Source organism: Coenobita brevimanus, chromosome 107, assembly GCF_032717465.1.
Source record: "Coenobita brevimanus isolate Jiangsu-jjx chromosome 107, ASM3271746v2, whole genome shotgun sequence".
In the NCBI taxonomy this organism is placed as follows: domain Eukaryota; kingdom Metazoa; phylum Arthropoda; class Malacostraca; order Decapoda; family Coenobitidae; genus Coenobita; species Coenobita brevimanus.
Genome location: NC_137060.1, coordinates 28,417,526 through 28,438,602, shown reverse-complemented (window position 1 = coordinate 28,438,602; position 21,077 = coordinate 28,417,526). Strand labels below are relative to the sequence as shown.

General features: G+C 40.8%; 1 protein-coding gene across 1 annotated transcript in view; it reads left to right on the top strand.

The window, feature by feature from the left end:
* The window catches only part of LOC145416679 (uncharacterized), a 176,331-nt gene that overhangs the window by 133,071 nt on the left and 22,183 nt on the right, over positions 1–21,077 (top strand). Inside the window, exons 8-12 of the mRNA XM_080285616.1 lie at positions 362–718; positions 1,128–1,454; positions 15,024–15,886; positions 16,142–16,371; positions 18,213–18,369. Coding sequence (XP_080141742.1) covers positions 362–718; positions 1,128–1,454; positions 15,024–15,886; positions 16,142–16,371; positions 18,213–18,369 — 1,934 coding nt within the window. The remainder of the gene's footprint in view (positions 1–361; positions 719–1,127; positions 1,455–15,023; positions 15,887–16,141; positions 16,372–18,212; positions 18,370–21,077) is intronic.

The window sequence follows — 21,077 nt, the reverse complement described above, 5'->3', positions numbered from 1 at the left end:
ACTAAACCACCTGGTGTCATAATTTGGTTTTATGGTTACCACACATTGTAGTAAATGGTTACATGGTGTACAGGAAACCATTTGGCTCATCACTCAGTGTAGAGTCACCCATAGGCTGAAGGAAGAGAAAAGAATGAAGGAAAAAGAGATAGAAGAGCGAGTGTAGTCATCCATAGGCATAAGGAAGAGTAAAGAATGAAGGAAAGGAAGACAGAAGAGGATGGAAGGAAAGAAAGAAGGAAGAAAGGAAAGGACAGGCACCTGAGAGCAGCAACATATCGAGTGAGTGGATGGTGAGCCCCCCCAATATTGTTATTATTATTATTATTTTTTTAATGTAGTATAATTATCACTTTTTCAGCATATACCACCACTAAGACCTTACATCGAGGGTTGGATGTTGAGAGTGATGTTGAAGACAGCTCAGAATCATCAGTACCTCTGCGTGCCACGCCACTTATAGCACGTAGTGGCACACCCCTCGGCAGAGCTGCAACGCCATTGGGTCGAGCTGCAACACCTTTAGGCCGAGCAGCAACACCTATAGGCCGAGCAGCAACACCTATAGGCCGAGCAGCAACACCTATAGGACGGGCCACCACGCCAGTCAACTCAGCTGTACATTCCTCATTGCTAGACACTGCAAGAGGAGGCTACACTCTGGCAAAGGGAGCCATTGCAGAGGATGTTGAGGAGGTGGAAGATGATACACCAAAGAGTAAGTTAAGTTGTATACAAGTCCATCAGTATATTTTTTGTTCCTTTCGAGTGTTTACCCACTACCCACTGATGGCCAGTGTTATGTCAGGGCATAATCATACCGTATATGGTAATGTAGAAAAAGAAATATGAACCATACATCAGTAAAAGAGATGGAAGAGAAAGAGGGATGACTAAAAGAGTCAGAGAACTTGCAAGGAAAAGTAAACCTAGAGAAAATTTTCTTAGGCAGTTTCTTGTTGAGAGGTTTCCAGGTTTCAGGAGGGTATCAAAGATGATGATAATCTTTCATTACTTCTAGCATCATTTTCATGCATGCATGAGATGAAGAGATCCAGAGTATGGCTATGTGATCTCTGCATTGTAAACCCAATATTAAGTGTTATATTATGCGTCATTGCTCTCAGACTGCATGGTGGCATGGTCCAGACGCACGTGGCAGCGAGTGACATGGATCAGTACGGTTATTACCACCTCAGTTGTTATGATGGTTGCTCGTGCTGTCACCTCTCGGCGCCATGATTCTGCTAATGCTGCTCAAGTAGATGGAGCATATGGAGAGACTGGGAAGAAAAGCAGATCCTCCTCCTTTATGTCCACGGTCACCCTCACCACCAGGAGAGTCACCACCTCCACCTCAGAGTTCATTGCCAGCACCAAGGAACGCCTAAGGAAAAACCCACTGTTACTCTGGATACCACTTCTCTTTTTGCTCCTTCTGCTGGGCCTTGTTGGTGAGTAGGTTAAATGTGGGAGTTATGGATCTTGATGCTTTTGTGTGGAAGTACATTGATTTCCATAAAACCACTTTTGGTTGATGTAATACTGATTTATCTACCCATCCTTCATCTACCATTAGAACTCAGTTTGCCCTGTTGATTATGTGGTAGGTGGAGGCGCTCACCATCCACTTACTCAGTGTAGTGCTGCTTTGGGTGTCTGCCCTCTCCTCTCCATCCTACTTTCCTTTCATCCTCTTCTTTCCTTTCCTCATCCTTCTGCCTATGGGTGACTTTACACTTCCTCCACTGTCTGTCTTTCCTTCATTCTTTCCTCTTCCTTCTGCCTATGGGTGACTCTACACTGAATGACAAGCCAAATGGTTTTCTGTACACCAGGAAACCATTTACTATGCTGGGTGGTAACCATATATAGTTAAATTTTGGCACCTGGTGGTTTAGTGGGTAATTACGTCGCTCCAGTCGAATTGATCCGATGAAGGTTTATATCCCAGGGGTGGATGGGGTTTATTTCTCATGTAATGTCACTCAGGGATGAGTGAGGCTGGTCACTCACATCTTAAATGTCAGGACCAACTTGCCGAGCCCTGGGCTCCCACGCTTCTCATGGGGCAACGTAGGATTGGATGATGAATGATGTGGGGTTGGAAGGATCCTCTTTTCCTTTCATGTTCTTGTGGTCTTTATTTGGGAGTTAGTTGTCTTTGTACAGTACATCCTATTGTTATTCTTAACTCTTTAATTGCAAAGAGGTAATATAATAGTTACCCCCCCCCCCCAGGCAGGCTCCAGGACTGTTATTTTCGAATTTCGAAAATTGATTTTTTTCCCTCTAGAACTGTAGGTAAGGTTCTGGCAGTGGCCAGCGAGGATTTTATACTCTTAATGCCATCCTATGGTTCATTACGATTCGTCTAAAGTTTAATTAAATGACTGCATCTTGTCAGTAAAATCAGAACAATATAGAGGTAAAATTAATAATGATGGTATGTCATTATTTTCACTACCTAAACACCTTACTGTATGTGTTGGGAAGATCATTGTAAATAAATATAATAATGTATTATGAACTAAGTCAATGATTAGTAAAGTTTGTCTAATTTTCTATATACTGTATATCCTGCGTCACCCACAGCAACCCCAGGGAAGAAATTCGTCAAGAAAATCGTGAGGGTGAACAAAAAAACGGGTGAAATCGTGAGCGAGGAGAAAATACCACTAAAAACAGATGTATTTAGCAGACTGGGAAATTAAGTGTTTTGTGTTTTCAATAGATATGATGATATTTATTGTGTAAATAGCACTGTATAAATAGATAGAAGTGATAGATAAATGACTTACTGTAATGTGGTGTAAGAAAAGAAACTACATTATTATTATTATTATGATTATTATTATTGTTATTATTAGGTGGGGGTGCCCATCATCCACTCACTCAATGTAGAGGTGCCATATGATCTCTACACTGAGTGACAAGCCAAATGGTTTCCTGTACCCAGGAAACCATTTACTATGCTGGGTGGTAACCATGTAACCGGGGATTCTGGCAGGGTTAAGTGTCCCCCAGATTCCCCTATCCAAAATTACTTAATCATGGCAGTCGTTTCAGAGAGCCTCGGAGGGCCCAATACCTGCCCAGGGCCCCAATCAAATGGGCAGACTCACGTGGTCATGTGGAATGTGAGAGATGTGAATGAGGAGAGCAAGAGGGTGGAAGTGGTGAATGTGTTTAAGAGTGCGAGATATGCCGTGATGGCACTGTGTGAAACGAAGATGAAAGGGTGTGAAGTGGAGGAGTGGGAGGGTGTGAAATGTGTAAGATCGGGAATGAATGGGCAAGGAAGATGCAAGGAAGGAGTTGCCTTGTTGATGAATGAGGTGTGGCAGAGTGGAATGAGAGACTACAAATGTGTCAGCTCGAGGTGTATGTATGTCAACTTCAAGTTTGAGAAGGTGAAAGTGGCAGTGATTGTAATGTATGCACTGTGTGAGGACAGGAGTGAGAGAGAGAAAGACAGGTTTTGGGATGAGCTGGGTGAAGTAGTGGGAGAAATGCCCAGGAGCTATAAAGTGATTGTGATGGGGGATATGAATGGAAGAGGAGGCACTGGTCCTGAGGATGACATATTGTGTTGCTATGGAGTACTGTACCAGGAGAAAATGATAATGGGAAGAGACTAAAGGATATGTGTCAGGAGAGGAGGTTGTGCATTTGTAATTCGTATTTCAAACAGAGATGCACATAAATATACATGATATAGAGGGAACGGGGATCGTGTTGAAAGAAGCCTGATTTTTACGTGGTCGTAGAGAGGTCGATGATGGGAATGGTTGCTGATACGAGGGCTGTGAGAGGATGAGGTGGAGGTCTGGTAGATCATATGATTGTGGTATGCAAGATCAAGCTGAGAGGAGAGAGAAGCAGTCTGGGAGAAAAACTGAAAGTTGAGAAGCTGAGGATCAAAGAAATGGCAGATGAATACAGGACCAAAGTAGAGGACGAGTTAGAATTACTGAATTGGAATTAAATGGATCTGGACAGACTGTGGAATGCATATAGGGATTGCTTAGTTAGGAATGCTAAAGCGGTGTGTGGTGTGGCAAGAGTAACAACAAAGAAGAAAGGTACGGCATGGTGGGATGAGGAGGTAAAGAGAGTGGTGGAGGAAAAGAGGAAGAAGTGGCTAAAGTGGTTACAGGATAGGGGTTCAGTTGAAATAAGACCTGAATATGTTGAGAGCAAGAAGCACGTGAAGAGACTAGTGAAGAGGAAAAAGGAGGTAAATGAGGATCTAGGAAGAAAAATGAATGTGAACTACTCTGAAAATAGAAAGTTATTCTGGAAAGAGGTGCTGAAATGTAGAAGTAAAAGCGGAAAGAAATAGGCTAGTGTGAAGGATGCAGGTGGTAGAATATTAATCCATGGAGATGAAGTAAGGACCAGATGGAAAGAATATTTTGAAAGCCTGATGAATGGGGATAGAGAGCAGAGCAGTTGTAAACATGATTGGTTTTGGGGGTGTTCAGAAAAGGAATGCAGTGCCAGGAGACGTGACACTCGCACAGGTGAAGAGTGCTGTGAAGCGGCTGAAAAATGGGAAAGCCGCTGGGGTTGATGAGGTGTATGCAGAGATGCTTAAATGTAGTGGAGAGAATGGAATGAAGTGCTTGTTGGAGATATGTAAGAAGGCATGGATGAGTGAAACTGTGCTTGCAGAGTGGAAAAAGGCTGTGATTGTACCCCTGTACAAGAATAAAGGTGAACGAAGTGAGTGCAAGAATTATCATGACATAAGCTTACTGAGTGTGGTGGGGAAGGTATGTGGAAGAATTATTATAGAGGAAGTAAGAGAGATATCAGAAGTCCTAGTGAGTGATAAACAGGGTGGCTTTAGGAGTGGCAGGGGATGTGTGGACCAAATATTTGCAGTGAGACAGATAGTAGAGAAGGCTTGTGAGAGGGACCATAAGGTGTTTATGGGATTCATGGATCTGGGAAAAGCATATGACAAAGTGGACAGAGAAGGATTGTGGAAAGTTTTGCGCATGTACAGTGTAGAGGGTAAGTTGCTAGGTGCCATCAAGAGTTTTTATGATGGTAGTGAAGCATGTGTTAGGGTTAATGGGCATCTAAGTGAATGGTTCACGATCAGTGTGGACGTGCGATAAGGTTGTGTAATGTCCCCATGGTTGTTCAATGTATATATGGATGGGGTGATGAGAGAAGTGAAAACACGAGTAATGGAGAGAGGGTACTGAATGGTGATGGATGGAATATCTCAAATTTGTTGTATGCTGATGATGCAGTACTGCTTGCAAGTAACGGACAAGAACTTGGTAGGCTAGTGCAGAGTTTTGCTGATGTCTGTAAGCGTCGTTCCTTGAGAGTAAATGTAGAAACGAGTAAAGTGATGGTTATTGAGAGAGGTGACTCCCAGTGCAATGTAACAGTGAATGGAGAGAGACTGGAATTGGTGAGAGAGTTCAAATACCTGGGTACAGTGATAGAAAAGAGAGGAAAATGTGCAAAAGATATTGAAAGTACAGTGACACAAGGAAGAAAAGTAGCTGGTGCAATGAAGGCCTTGATAAGAAACAGAGGCTTGAGTGTTGCAGCTGCATGAGGCTTACATGAAGGAGTGTTAGTGCCAACTTTAACATATGGATGTGAGACTATGGTGTGGCATGAAAATGAAAAGTCAAGAGTAAGAGCAGTGGAGATGGGACTGCTGAGGAATGTATGTGGAGTACAGAGGGTGGATAGGATACGAAATAATGTGATTCGTGAAAGATGCGGAGTGAAGAAGTCGGTGGACACCAGAATTGAAGAGAGTGTACTGAGATGGTATGGTCATGTGGAGAGAATGGATAGCAATAGAGTGGTGAAGAAGGTATATTTGAGCGAATTTGAAGGAGGGAGGAGTCGAGGTAGGCCAAGGAGAAAGTGGAGAGATATGGTGGATGAATGTGTGAGGAAGAGAGGTTTGGAAGTCGGTGAGACTAGGGAACTGACAGGAGATTGGGCTGGCTGGATGAATTTTGTGAGGAGAAGTGCATGGTCAGGGATTTTTGGCACCCCTTTTAACGTGGCAGCGTCTGGACTGACACTGCCGGATACGATTATGTGAAGCTACAGAACGTGGTGAATGTTTTTGGCGTATCCGATAGAGCCAGGATTCCGGGGGCTTGAATGATGAGTGAATGGAAGCGTGACCCATTGGATTGGGTAATTTTGGGCTGTCTGGACATTGCTACTCCTCACCCTGCCCTTAGGTAGGAAAATAGGTCCGGATGATGATGATGATGATGATGATATATCCATCCATCCATCCATCCATCATCCAATCCTATGTTGCCCCATGAGGAGTGTAGGAGCCCGGGGCTAGGCAGTTGGTCCCGACATTTAAGATGAGAGATACCAACCTCACTCATCCGTGAGTGGCATTACATGAGCAGTAAACCTCAACCACCCTTGGATATAAACCTTCACCGGCTCAATCTGATTGGAGCACAATAATTACCCACTAAACCACCAGGCGCCAAAATTTGGTTATATGGTTACCACCCATGTGTACAGGAAACTATTTGGCTTGTCACTCAGTATGATATATATACTGTGTATATAGATAGATAGATAGATAGATATTTTATGTTTATTTTGTTTATGGAGGCATATAGTTGTAAATATAGTTTGAATAGCTTACTATGTGTGGGAATAGAGGGGTGTGTTTCTGTTTCTGGGTTGTTTTGAGGTAAAAGACATATGTCTGGACGTGGCTGAAGTGTGGGGTGTACAGGTACTGACAGGCTGAATGCTTGCCTTGCCTCAGGGACATGATTTACTGACAGCATGAGTGCTTGGGATGGTTGAGAGGGCTTGTATGAACATGCCAGAGACTGTATCTCTCTCTCTCTCTTTTCTCTCTTTATATGTGCTATATTGACGCCGACAACATTGGTGCTGAATGCCGTCAGTTGATGTTGCCAGCATATTAGGAATTAAAGCTATTTATTGTGTGTTTTGAAAATTTCCATATGTTTAGCTGCTTAACCCTTTACTGTCAGGGGTGCTTGTAAAAAATTACTGTGGCATGTGACTTCAGCTGAAGTGCTGTACAAAGTCGTGTAGAGATATTTTACTACTACAACTGCTCATAGTAAAGTTACTATTGATCATGGAGAGCTTGGTAATTGTAGTTTATTGTACTATGTTCAAAAAGCAGTACAGTAAAACTTCACTATAGTGGACTAATTGGGGCCCAAGCCTGTCCAAAAAAAGTGAAATTCTGATAAAAGCGACATCTGGACTTCCCCCTGCTAACCTGGACTCTTTCCGATGTATCAGACGTTAGTCTGGGTCACACCAATGGTTTTTAAACTTTTCACTACCACTACAGTACTGTTCTTTATTATACCTTCACTACAGTAAACAGATGGCATAATATAACTGTACTGTATACTGATTGACATTTTTTTATGTACCTTATTGTGATGAACATAGCAGAAGTGGTCAGGTAGTCTGGACTGCTTCAGGCTTTATCAGACTCTTTCAAAAATGTAGGAATTTAGTCTGGTAGCTCCTTGATTCTGATAAACATGAATTCTGGTCTATTGGAGTCCGTAAAATATCGAGGTCTTGCTGTATTTGCAAAATAAAAAGTGAAAAAAATCAGTATAATTTAGCCAACATGCAAAAATTTTACATTTACAAAAAATTCTGCAAGAAAAAAACATTCAGAATGAAGTAATATTTTTTGCTCCATAATGTATTTGAATAAATTTCTTTTCCAATGATACATCTATCTATCTATCTATTGCCAGACGCCTCAATCCCGTTTGGGGTGGCCACAAACAAATCGCCTCCAAGTCGCCCTGTCCCCCGCCATTTCACTCCCCTGCTCCCAACTCACACCCCCCTCTCTCATATACCTCTCCACCCCATCTCTCCATCTCATCCTCGGCCTCCCCCTCCCTCTTTCCCCCTCCACCTCACTCACATACACTCTCTTCGTCAGTCTTTCACCCTCCATCCTCTCCACATGGCCAAACCACCTCAGTGTGTTCCTCATAACGCTTCCTATCACATCCACATCAACACCACAACGCTCCTTTATATCCTCATTCGTCAGCCTGTCTCTCCATGTGACTCCACAGGCTCCTCTTAAATAACTCATTTCCACGGCTCTCACTCTTGACTTGTGTCCTTCCAACAATGTCCACGCTTCACTTCCGTACGTTAGAGTTGGTATCACAATACTGTCATGTAGTAACTTTTTCACATCCATGCTCACTTCCCTGTTTCTTATCACTGCTTTCAAAGAACCAGCAACCTTTCTTCCCTGCTGTACCCTTTCAAGCACTTCACCCTCCAGACCTCCATCCTTACTCATCACACTACCCAAGTACTTAAATGTACTCACATTTTCCAATTCCTCACCATCCAACCTCGCTGTACATTCACTGACTTCACCTCTCTCAAAGACCATCACTTTACTCTTCCCTACATTCACCTTTAGATTCCATTTCCTACACACTCTCTCAAACTCATCCACCAAGCCTTGCAGCTCTCCTTCGTCTTCACTCAACAACACGGTATCATCTGCAAACAACAGTACAGGGAGTTTCCAAACACTATCCTCTCTCACCAGGGCCACTCCAACATCCACTACCCTACCTTGTACCTCTTTTATTACCCCATCCATGTACAGATTGAACAACCATGGAGACATGACACATCCCTGTTTCAACCCAACTTTCAAAGAGAAAAATTCACTTAGTTCACCATCCACACGCACTGCAGCCTTCGCACCATCGTACATACTCTTCACAGCATTCAACAACTTCCCATCTATTCCATATATTCTTAACACTTTCCACAATCCTAGTCTATCCACCCTGTCATATGCTTTCTCCAAATCCATGAAAGCCACATACAACTTCTTTCCCTTCTCTAGAAACTTTTCCACTAAAGATCTGAGAATGAATATCTGATCTACACAACCTCTTCCCCTTCCTAAAGCCTCCCTGTTCTTCTCCAACTAATTTCTCTGTTCTTTCTCTAACTCTGTCAATAAGTATCCTACCATACACTTTTCCTATTATACTAAGAAGACAAATGCCCCTATGATTACCACACACTTCTTTTTCCCCTTTTCCTTTGTACAAGGGAATAATTATACCTGACTTCCAATCCTCCGGGACTCTACCTTCCTCCCAGGCCAATCTGCACATCTTCCACATCCATTCTACTACTATCTCTCCCCCATGCTTCAACATTTCACCACACACTCCATCAATTCCTGGGGCTTTCCCTGATTTAACTTTCTTCATTGCTTCCACAACTTCTATCCTACTGATTTCTTCCTGTCTTCTCACCTCCCTCCTTCTCCCAGCCATTCCCCAGCCACTTATACTTGCAATACTTCCATCCTCCACGTTCAACAATTCCTTAAAGTGTTCTCTCCATCTGCTCACTTTTTCTCCCTTCTCCACTAGTAATCTACCATTTTTATCTTTCACTCCCCTGCTAACTTCACTTCCACCCTGTCTTACTCTTTTCACCTCTTTCCAGAACATTTTCTTACAGTCCCTCCACTTTACACTCAAATTCCTTCCAAATTCCTCATCCACTCTCTTCTTACTCTCTCTTACTAATCTTTTCACCTCTCTCTTCCTTTCTACATATAACTCTCTCTTCCGCCTCTCAACTTCTTCCACGTCCCTATTTCTCATCCATTCATTGTATGCTTTCTTCTTTTGTGCCACAGCCCGTTTCACCTCTTCAGTCCACCACGCTGTTCCTTGCACCCCCCTCCGTCTTCTCTTCCTTCCACACACCACATCACATGCTGCACATATTTCTTCTGTAAATATTCTACACACACCTTCCACGTCCCCCATCTGCTCCAATTCATATTTGCCCAATCGTTCCTCCACTTCTCTCTTATACTCTGCCTTTTTCTCATCCTCTTGTAACCTTTCCACTCTCCTTGCAACTACTCCTTCCTCTCGTCTTTCTCTTCTTCTATTCCTCCATCTTACTTGAACTTTAACTCTGGCCACCACCAAGTAGTGGTCAGAAAGTCCACTCCCCCAACCTCTATAAACTCTTGCATCCAATATACATCTTCGCATCCTTTCATCCACACACACATAATCAATCATTGCCTTCCTTTCACTCAATTCACCACCCATGATACATATTTATTGTATTTGGAGCAATAATCCCACAGAAAAATGAAAATGAACAGGAAGAAAAATGTATAGTTTTCCATGCTCCCACAGCAATGTTTTACCTGAAACATGTATAGCAAGCATATTTGTCATCATAACCTCAATAAGGGCTCATTCTGAAGATGAATAGTTGTGCTGTATCATAGCATATTTCAAACATGAAACATAATGGGTCACACTCGCCAGTAAATCCTGATCGTGCAATGATGGCCAAAGCCATCATTTGAAGGTCTGAGCCTCAGAGGCAGATGACGGTCAAAGCCATTATTGGTACATGAAAGGGTTAAGTTGGGGCCAAGCTTGGGGTCTGATGATATTTGTTGCCTGGATGAATTGTTTACAGAATGTTTTGTGCTATTTTTCCAGTTATCTGAGAGTTGTGCGTGTGAGTATTTTCAAGACATCAAGTTTATGAGATACAGTACATTTCTGTTTGAGTGTTGAGATAGTCATATGGAATAAATCCAAGAATTTTTTTGTCTTTTCGATGGGAGTGACTGACTAAAGCGGTTGACCTAATGGCATGTTTGAGATTTGTGCATGTCTAGAATGAAAAGAGTGGTATTTGAGTTTGTTGATGAAGTAGTCATTCTGTTTTATTCAAACCAGTGTTCTAATAAGTGTACAGTAGGTATTTTTTGAGACTTTAGTGTATGGGTAAGTTTAACATTTATGTGTTTGCATACTTGACCTTCTGAGCCTATACTAGTGTTTCCTATATGATAGTCAGTGTTCTGCTGAGGAGAGAGCCATTAGGGGTGGATTAGTATGGTGATGATTGAAAAAAGGATTTGTGAGGAAAAGAAATAAGAAAGTATGTGTGGATCAGGTGACCTCAACCCTTTCAGCACAGTAACATTATTGGTAGTTTATTCTTCATAGCCCCAGATGCCATTTTTCAACTTAAGATAGACTTTTCTAAGTGAATGGTTTAAATATGGTCTTCCTTAACTCCTTCACTGCTAGAACATTCTTCTAACTTAAATGGCATTGGTAGTAGCAAGAATGACATACCAGTGATATATTCCATGTGAAGTGGTTACCCTGTTGATCCCTTCATCAAGGATGTGTCATTGTTATTTTATTCAGCTTAAAAAAGATATCTGTTAGTTGTTGCTATTATCATTGTCATCTTCATCATCATCTCGGTCTCATCTGAATATGAATCCATTGGACTGCAGGCTGAAGCTGCCATTCTCTTGCCGTCCTCCATCATCTTACCGGGAGACATGGAAGGAATTGTGGGACATCTGTTTAACATGGCCATATTTTAACTGTGCATTTCAAACAGTCTACTCTGAATTGGATGAAATAATTTTGATTGTAAAAATATAGTAAGAAAAGGACTTCATTGGATGGTAAGGGTTATTCATATAGAATTATGGTTTACATTATTGATTAGATGATGAATGAGTGAACTTACTATTTCTGAATGTTTTTCTCCACTTTTGAAGATACTGCTTGAAATGAAGGGTATGTAAATGAAGGGTATGTAAACAGCCACCATTAACTTAACAGTGACAGCATTTTATTATTTTCAGTAATCTTCAGACACTTTTATTCAACTGTAAGGGCACTGTATGTAGTGAAGTTTTAAGTGTTGCTGACCCGTTTACTATGTGCAGTTGTTCGTCTGTATTTGTGGACTCACAGTTTGTGGTTTTGACCATTTCACATTAATGAACTATATCAAAATATATCTTAGATTCTAATGATTTTTTTTATCACTGCACAGGGGTCTTAAGCAGTTACATATTGAATTATGAATGCAGGAGCCTTCTTGGGGGCAGTAGGGGGCACCAATTATTCTCATATTTTTGCAATTCACATTTTTTTTTTTTTTTTTTTTTTTTTTTTTTTTTCATGAATATGGAGGGCCATTTATTCTTTACCAGGTGTAACCTGAACCTGAAAGATATTAGCAAATTCAATGTAGGAATGGTTGAGGGTAGAAGTCAGGTGAACTTAGATTATGCAGCTTAGAATTGTGACATGTGAAAGCTGTGCACAAAAGCAAAATTTTAAAAGTGGAGAACTCATACAGGGTACAGGTAAGGTATAGTATATTTAATGGTTAGTGAAAGTAGGACCTTTATATATTAGAATTTGTGGTAGGTGGGGGCACTCACCATCTGCTCACTCGATGTAGTGCTGCTTTGGCTGTATGCCCTTTCCTTTCTTCCTTCCTTCTTTCCTCTTCTGTCTTTCCTTTATTCTTTCCTCTTTCTTCTGCCTATGGGTGACTTTACACTCCATCTTCCATCTTTCTTTCCTTCATTCTTTCCTCTTCCTTCTGCTGATGGGTGACTCTACACTGAGTGACAAGTCAGTGGTTTCCTGTACACCAGGAAACCATTTACTATGCTGGGTGGTAACCATTTAACCACATTATGGCACCTGGTGGTTGAGTAATTACGGCTCTCCAGTTGGATTGAGCCAGTGCAGGTTTATATCCAAGGGGTGGTTGGGGTTTATTGCTCATGCAATGCCATTCAGGGATGAGTAAGGCTGGTCACTCTCATCTTCAATGTCAGGACCAACTTGCCTAGCCCCAGGCTCCAACGCTTCTCATGGGTCAACATAGAATTGGATGATGGATGGATGGATATAAGTTATCACCTATGTTTTTTACTGTTACAGTTTTTTGTTTTAATAGCACACATAATCCTCTTTTATCTCATGAATTGGTGTCCTGAATGGCATGATGCACATTTGTTAGTACATTTACAACATTTGTAGGATGTTTAGTGAAAGCTTACTGGCTTATAACACACAAATTGCTATTTTCAGATCACCACAAGCCACAGGCTGACCAAAATCAGACTGATATCAACCAGAGTGATTTTGAAGTTGACTGCTAATATTTGACAAAGAAAATCAACAATAATTACACATAATTAACAATATATAGCTAATTCGTACGCTACAGTTTTATTCTTGCAGTATGAGCAGATTTCCTGAATGCAGACTGCCCTTGTGCTTGGTAGAGTGCATGATATTCCTGTAATAAATGTGACAGATGCCTCCAGGCATCATCACACTCACTCCTGTCTGGTTATGTACCGTACCAATTTTTTCTAATGCATTAGATAAGACTGTGGACAACTACAGGCACACCCTGGTTTAACAATGCAGTTGGTTAAGTAAAAACCTATCTCTAGGCAGGGTATCGTATTTTAACATGTAAAGCATAGGGATACGTTTTTGAGCCTTGGGTTTCCCCCCCACCCAAATCCAAAACCCACCCAGATGAGTCCCCAAAAAAGTTTAAATTCAATCTAAATGGCCTAACAGCTGTAAAACAAGCTAACCTAAGCCTAAATCCAGTGCCCGTCTCACTTGTACCCAGTCAAGGTCACTGGAGAATGCAATCTCTGACTCGTATTCAAACTCAGTAGGGAGGAAGCAACAGCATTGTATACAACCCCACCATCAGACATTCCCAAGACAATTAGGTAAACCTCTGTTATGCATAATAATAATGCATGGATGATGCAGAATCATCCAAGTGTGTGAATTATTGTGATGGAGAAGCGTTGATGTTTTCACATGGAATTCTCTTGACGGGGAATGCGATCGATGATGTGATCAAGGTAGCCTTTTCAACAGCCCTTCTTTATGTCGTTTCTGGTACTGTTGTGGTTGTTGAGCTCCTTTGTTTTTATCTTTCTTATTTTCCAACATTGATATAGAAATTCCTTTGTATTTTCAAAGTGTTTTTCCTTGAACAGTGTGAATGTAAACACATCATTTATTGATTGATGATGTGATCTGGATAACCAGTTCAACGGCCCCTCTTTATGTTTAGCTACTACTCTGGTTGCTGAGCTCCTTTATTTTCTTCTCTCTTATTTTCCATTTGTTTAGAAATTCCTTTATATTTTCAAAGCGTTTTTCCTTGAACAGCCCGAATGTAAACACATGATTTATCAATGTCACAGTTTTCATCAGTGCATGAAATATTTACTCTCAGTGGTTTTCATGATTATAATTTATTTCAAATTATTATTATGTATTGCATATTAGGTTAGATGACAGTTCAGTGGTCAAACATGAGATATTCTGTGTTGAGTTGTCTAGTTTTCCACACTGTTTTGTACGTTGCTTGATGGCCGGGAATCCGTATCCTCAAATGACAGTGTTCACTTCAGCTGTGACTAAAATGTTTTGTCCAAAAACATTTTATAAATCAACCTAAGCACAAAATTTAACAGTAAAATATCATCAAAATTGTATTTAAAAAAGAAAAAATCGTAAAACCAGGGGTAGACATACAATAGGCGGAGTAGAGTGGGTATTTCTACCCCATCACTATTCTGGGGTATCGTTAATTAGGGTTTGCCTGTACCTTATTAGTGCCATTTCGTAAATGCTGGAGCTTGCATGAATTACTTTATTATATACCTCAGTTTCATTAAGTAACTAACATTTACATTAAGAAAATTAATTATTGTAATGTCTTGTACACAGTATTAGGATAAAGTATCCTGTCTTTTTTCTCTAGTACTGTACTTATTAATCCTATGGTTATAAGTTTAACAGATATGTGTAGTATTTCCCAGATAACATGATGGTAATTGATAAGTCATATACCTTGCTGAAGTGTTTTTCTTTTTTTTTTTTTTTTTAAAGCTAAAGTATTCTGTAATGATGATAATGATAATAATGTTCATTTATCTGGATGGCATGAAGACAAACACCAGCAGTGTCATAGTGCAGTACTGTAAATATGATTGAGAGAAAAAGTTGTAAATGGAGTTTAAGCACATCAATAATCGTGTAATATTATCAAGAGAATGACAAGCTAATATCAGTTTTCTTTACTAACAGCTTACTGGTGGTTGTTGCAGTCTCGTGCCAAGACAGATGATGATACTGCTACTGACCTCACAGACGGACCCTCTTTCTTGTCTCTTGTCGTGAATTCCACGTCCGAACTGACCCATTTGGTGATTAACGGCGTCTCCCAAGCCACCCACAGTGCTGCATTAGGCATGACATCGTGGCTCCTAACTGCCTGGAGCTCTGTGTTAGGCGCGGCATCCTGGCTCGTAGCTGCCTTATTGTCCTGCCTCCACACAGCATGGGTCTTTCTCGCCAGCATGTTCTCCTGGCTTGGGTCTATGGTACATGAGAGCTTGTCTTATCTCCTACACTTCCTTTATCTTGCCATAGACTTCCTACAGTATTTGGTCTTTGCAGTACTTGGTTTCATCTCATCATCTGTGTCCTATGTATATGGCCTTTTCCTGCCTATAGTAGCCAACACTACCAATGAAACTACCACAACACAAGAAGCAGTATTTAACACTTGGGAGGTAACAGAAACTGTTCATGAAAAACAGTCTGAAACTTGGAACATCAGTGGGTGGGTATCAAATGCAGCCTCACTAAAATGGGCATCAGATATCTACACCAGCCTGTCTGAGGGAGCCAAGGCCACACAGAACTGGGCTTGGAGTGGGTGGATGTGGTTGGTACTGTCTGTGGCTGATGCTCTGACAACTGCCGCGTCATTCCTCCTTTGGCTACTGGGCTCTTTGTGGTCTTTGGTGTGCAACTTGGTCTCTGGACTGTGGACTATACTGGCTTACATTATAACGGGAACTGTTAGCTTCCTTGCATCTGCTGCAACCACAGTGACATCCCTGGCAGTTGAAACATCATCTGCAGTAGCTCATTATTCCAAACTGGTGGGTAAACAACACTTGAGTATTGTATTCAATATAGATTGGCTTTTTATTTTGAGATATTTAGAACACCTTGTACTGTGATGTTGTATATTATGCTGTTTATAGTTAATATAGTAGTTATAGTCATGGGAAGCTGTTGAATATAGAACTCTGTATTGATTTGCCTGTACTGTGGAATCTTATGTGTATATCTGAATACTTTTTATCAATATACATATTATCATTATATAACTTTCATTTGTGTTTTTATTCCAGATGTTCCTGTTGTTTTTCAAGCCCTCAGAAAACAGTGAAAAAGTATCCAGAACTGTGGTCACTCCACCATCACAAGAAACAGAATATCTCCATATGCATAGTGCCTCTATGGAGGAGGTGGTGAGGAGAGTGCTGAGCAGTGGAGAATTGAAGACTCTCATTGCCACTGTGGCTGCAGAGAGCTCCAGCAAAGGACAGTTGACCAAGGATGACATTGCAAATTTAGTTAGGTAGGTTATACTGACCGCATACCATAATTGCCACCATCCTAATTCCAGAGAAAGCATAATATTAGAGAACTGTCAACTGCATGCCTAGTGAAATGGGCCAGTCATCCACACATCATTTATGGAAGTAGATATATGAATATTTAAGAACTAAACAGACAGGGTTAAGAAGTATTTGTTGGAAGCAGAACTGAGAGAAATGTGTCCATTTGAGGCAGGGTAATGATTCATGGAAATTTTTACAGGGATAATTATCCTAGGGTACTGAATCAGGCAACAGAGCCATAAACCAACAGTGTGTGACATGAATAATTCAAATCCATTTTAGTACTGCAATATGATGTAGTTTTATGCTGTACATTCCTCACTTCAGAAGCAAATGCATTCTCCTGGGAGTGTTTAGCACTTTGCTGGTAGATGCCCTTCCATAAAAACCAGTGACCTGTGGTTGGGATTGATCATGCAACTTCTTGGTCAGTTTGCTGAACAATCCACTGGATCCAGTCAGGATGCACTTTCCGAATGGTGTAAACATCCATGAACTTTTTGTCAGTATTGTCAGAGATTGGTTGTCTTGCTTTATATCATATATTTATGTTTTATTCAGGGACATCATATATTTTTTGCATCTGAGAGATATGGTTTGTTATGTACTGTGTTTGTCAGCAAGTATAGTCATAAGAAAATGTTCCCTGACACCTCTTTCTGGTGTGTCAGTGAAATGTGTTGAACTACCAGTGCACTGTTTTTATCTGATAGCAGTATGAAACACAAAAAAAAGTATTAAAAGGAGGATATCATTTGGGAAGGAATGAGAAATATAGAAGGCAGAACTCAACGCTGGAAGAAGATTGTCATCGAACTTTCTCATGACCTTACACTGAGAGTGGTAATAAGGGAATAAGAGGTGGGTAATGAATGATTATGAGGGTAAAGAAGCTGTTACTCAATAGTACTGTTATGCCCACACATATCTATGGGGGTGATGTGACACTTTGACTTTGTTGGAAGGTTAGAAAACAGGAATTAATGGAGTAGAAATGAGTTACAGTATATGAGAGAAGCATGTGGAGGTTTATGGAAGGGCAGTGAGGAAGTTCAGGAATATTGTAATGTTAATATGACTGTGCTAGAAGATGTTAGAAGTAGTCTAAGATTATTTTGCCATGTTGAGAAAATAGAGAATGAGATATTGTATGTGAATGAGGGGAAGGGGGAGACTGAGATTGAGGTGGAGAGGCATATAAATGAGGTTGTGAATTGGAATGAGGTTAACCTGATGGAGGGCAACAGGTTGACATGGAGGCAATTTTCCCATGGGCACCACCCCTGAGAGTAAGGCATCTCTTTGTAGGTAGATAGCTGAATAAGTTTGCTTATGTGCAATTTCCTTAAACTTACACTGGCCAGGAGCTCCAAAAATGAATACGTTGTACTAGATTATCTCATTGTGGTTCAGTTGCAAGCAGTTGTTCCATGACAGTCCCTGTTCCTGTATCTCAGCTCTTGCTCCCATTTCATCTTCTTATTCCTCATTGCTACATACTGTACATCATTTACTTAGAAGAGACTATGTAGAGAAGTGTTAAAATAGAGTCTGGAGGTATTTAAAAAAGAAAGAAAAAAAAAAAAAACATCTATAAATGTGATTAAAATATGAAGATGTTATTTGACAGTGCTGTGGATATGTTTTCAGTCTTTGATGATTGATTAAAAACTCTTCTTTAAATAACATTGCGTAAAATCAGCATGTAGCAGCAAAAGTAAACAACAAAAAGACATCGTCTGTTAGAAGTAGTAAATATTTTAGTGTTCAACTGAAGCTTTACTTAATACTTTGCCAGGTCTGTGGTAGAAGGGGAAATTGGAATTTTCAAGAAGGAGGTGTCAAATCTTAATGCTGATATGAAAGCAGAGACAAAACTGGCTAGTGAGGATGCCAACATGCACATTAAGTCCCTGAAGATGCAACAAGAGTACTTACTACAGCAGCTGGACCAGGTGGGTGTCAGGGGAATTACACAAAGTCATTTATGGAAGAGATGTACAGGCAAACCTCGATTTATGATACTCCAGAATAGTGATAGGGGTTGAAATACCATCCTACCCTGCCTATCGTAGGCCTACCCCTGGTTTTGTGATTCCCCCCCCCCCCTCTACAGTAAACCCTCAGTATAACGAACTAATGGGCCAGTGCACTGAGTGGTCCTGACATCTGGTGGGAGTCTGTGAACTTCTAGAAATACATGTTGCGGGTTTCAAAGATAAATTTTTCTATGCGCTTTCATGTAGTTTCCTCAAATCACAAAATTTTTCAAATGCATTTGACAATAATGCTATTGGTGTGTAAGTGGCATTAGAGGAAAACAAAAAAAAATCATAAAACAGGAATCATCCTCTCCATGGAATTAACTTCTTCATATAATTTACTATTCAGTAAACATCCAATATATATGGTGTAAGACTATGACATGGTAAATACATGAGGAAATACTTTCATGCACAAATTTTGCCATATTTTAAAATTCGTTGTCGGAGCAATGTACGACAAGTTTTCCTGGTTGCTCTCCACTCAACACCTCTTCTACATCGCGTCTCCCACAGTCTGCGATGTTTGGCGTCCATATTTGATGGAAACCTGGCCCATCCTTTGACTTGTTTCATGAATGGGTGCTGGTCTGTGCTGAAATTTGAATCTGATTTGCAGTCAGCTACGGCACAAAGTTCGTCATTTTGCTAACTGTTCTTATTGTCGATGTCACACCGCTAACTGCTAAGTATAGAAACCCACAACTCTCAACACTGACTGAACAAATCACATGGTTAATCAATGAAAAACTTACTCCCAGTTCTCCGTGAATAGCCTGTCCGGAATATGCACCACAATACTGACAAGCACTACATTCTATGATTCTTGTTATCCTCTGTCCTATAGCCGCTAACAACTGCACTTCCAAGGCAGTGTAAGGGAGAAATACCAATTTAAAAAAGTGTCATGTATTGACTATGTAGTCAACTAAACAGTTGTGATGATCTCAAACGGAGAAAGAAGTGTATTCTTACAGGGTGTGTGTGCCTTATGTTTCCTAGTCATAGTTGACATGTAGAGGTGAGCGGTACGTAGGAGGACTACTGGGCCTTGAAAGCAGGCTGTGAAGCCTATGCCCAGAGTCGGTCACATTAAAAAAAAAAAAAAGTTGCTAAAAAATGTACTGCTTCAAGCTAGTGTAAGCAAAACTCTTCTGTTTATCAGTGGAGAATATTTATAAAATAAATGCACAACAAAAGGAAGGGTGTGGCACGACCCACCACCTTCTTTAGTTGTATTAGGACTCTGTACCTTTACAACAATAAACATTTCAGATCAACCAAGTCATCCCATCACCGACGGATCTCGCCAGTCTCATGTTTGTTTACAATTGTACGTGTGGCAGAGCCCAGTACCGAATGGAAATGTTGCATGGCGAATTTATCCGTATTTTTCATCATTGTTCTTTAAGAAATGGAAATCCTATTACCCTTATTCACGTCTTTATACATCCATGGAGGCAATATTTCCACATAAACCCTCTTTAATACATCCCGAGAAATCACCTGATAGACAGGAGTAGAACATACGTTTGAATACTATTTTTCCCCAACCCATCTTCTTTATAAGGCCATGAATACTGTAGAACCCTTAGTTTTGCTGGTGTAAACCTGATGTTCATCGTAACAACATTCAGTTTTAGCTGGCTTTGGGTAGAATAACATGAAATATTGGTAGCTGTAACCCTCACACCCGCGACAGGCGCATCTGGGAGAAGTTCACAGACTCCCACCAGATGTCAGGACAACTCAGTGCACTGGCCCATTGGGGGGAGGGATGTTGGTTATATTCAAAAGTTCGCAATATCTTATGGTCATTATTAATCGAGGGATTACCGCCCCAAGGTTGCTATATCCAAGGAGTCATTCGGTCCTACGTGCGCAACCACAACTTATTCTGAAGTTTCACATGGAAAATTTGATGGGTTATGAAGTTATACAGTACAGTTGTGGTCATAAATAATCACCTATCATCTGATATCCTGTGCCTCAGGCTGGCTCCTTTATGCATGGCAAGTCACAGTAGAGTAAGAGGGGCTGAGAGGGAGGGGCTAGAGAGAGAGAAAGGTGGGTGGGGGGATGAGTGATGGTGCAGGGGTGGAGTGAGGAAGGGGAGGGAGGGTAAGTAGGGGACGGAGAGTGAAATACGAAGTGGTGGTTACATTATTTGTCTGTTTTCTTTCATTCAAGACATGATATAAAAATAAGAGTTAATGTTTGGAGGATAATGCTGCATTACACCTTGTATAGTGACGTCAGGTAACAAGCTTTAGATAGGTGGTGATATCAAGGGCTGACTTAAACAAATATACTGATGTGATAGATCAAACATTAGAGCAGAGCCATCGAGACTGTGTGGGCCCAGATTGTCATTGCATAGGAACCAGAGAAAGAGGACTCGGGCAATTCTCCTCCAGCACACCATGGACGAGAGGGAGCTGTTCAGACAAACCAGCAAACCATCAATAACAATGTTTTCTCAGTTCCACAAAGACTGCAAGAGGTGAGGCAGGAGGCCACTGTACTAATTACAAAGGCTTTTCTGATTGCTTTTGCTAATGTTAGTAAACATCAATATAGATATATTTTGAGAGTTTGGGTAGGATTTTTTTCATTTTCCT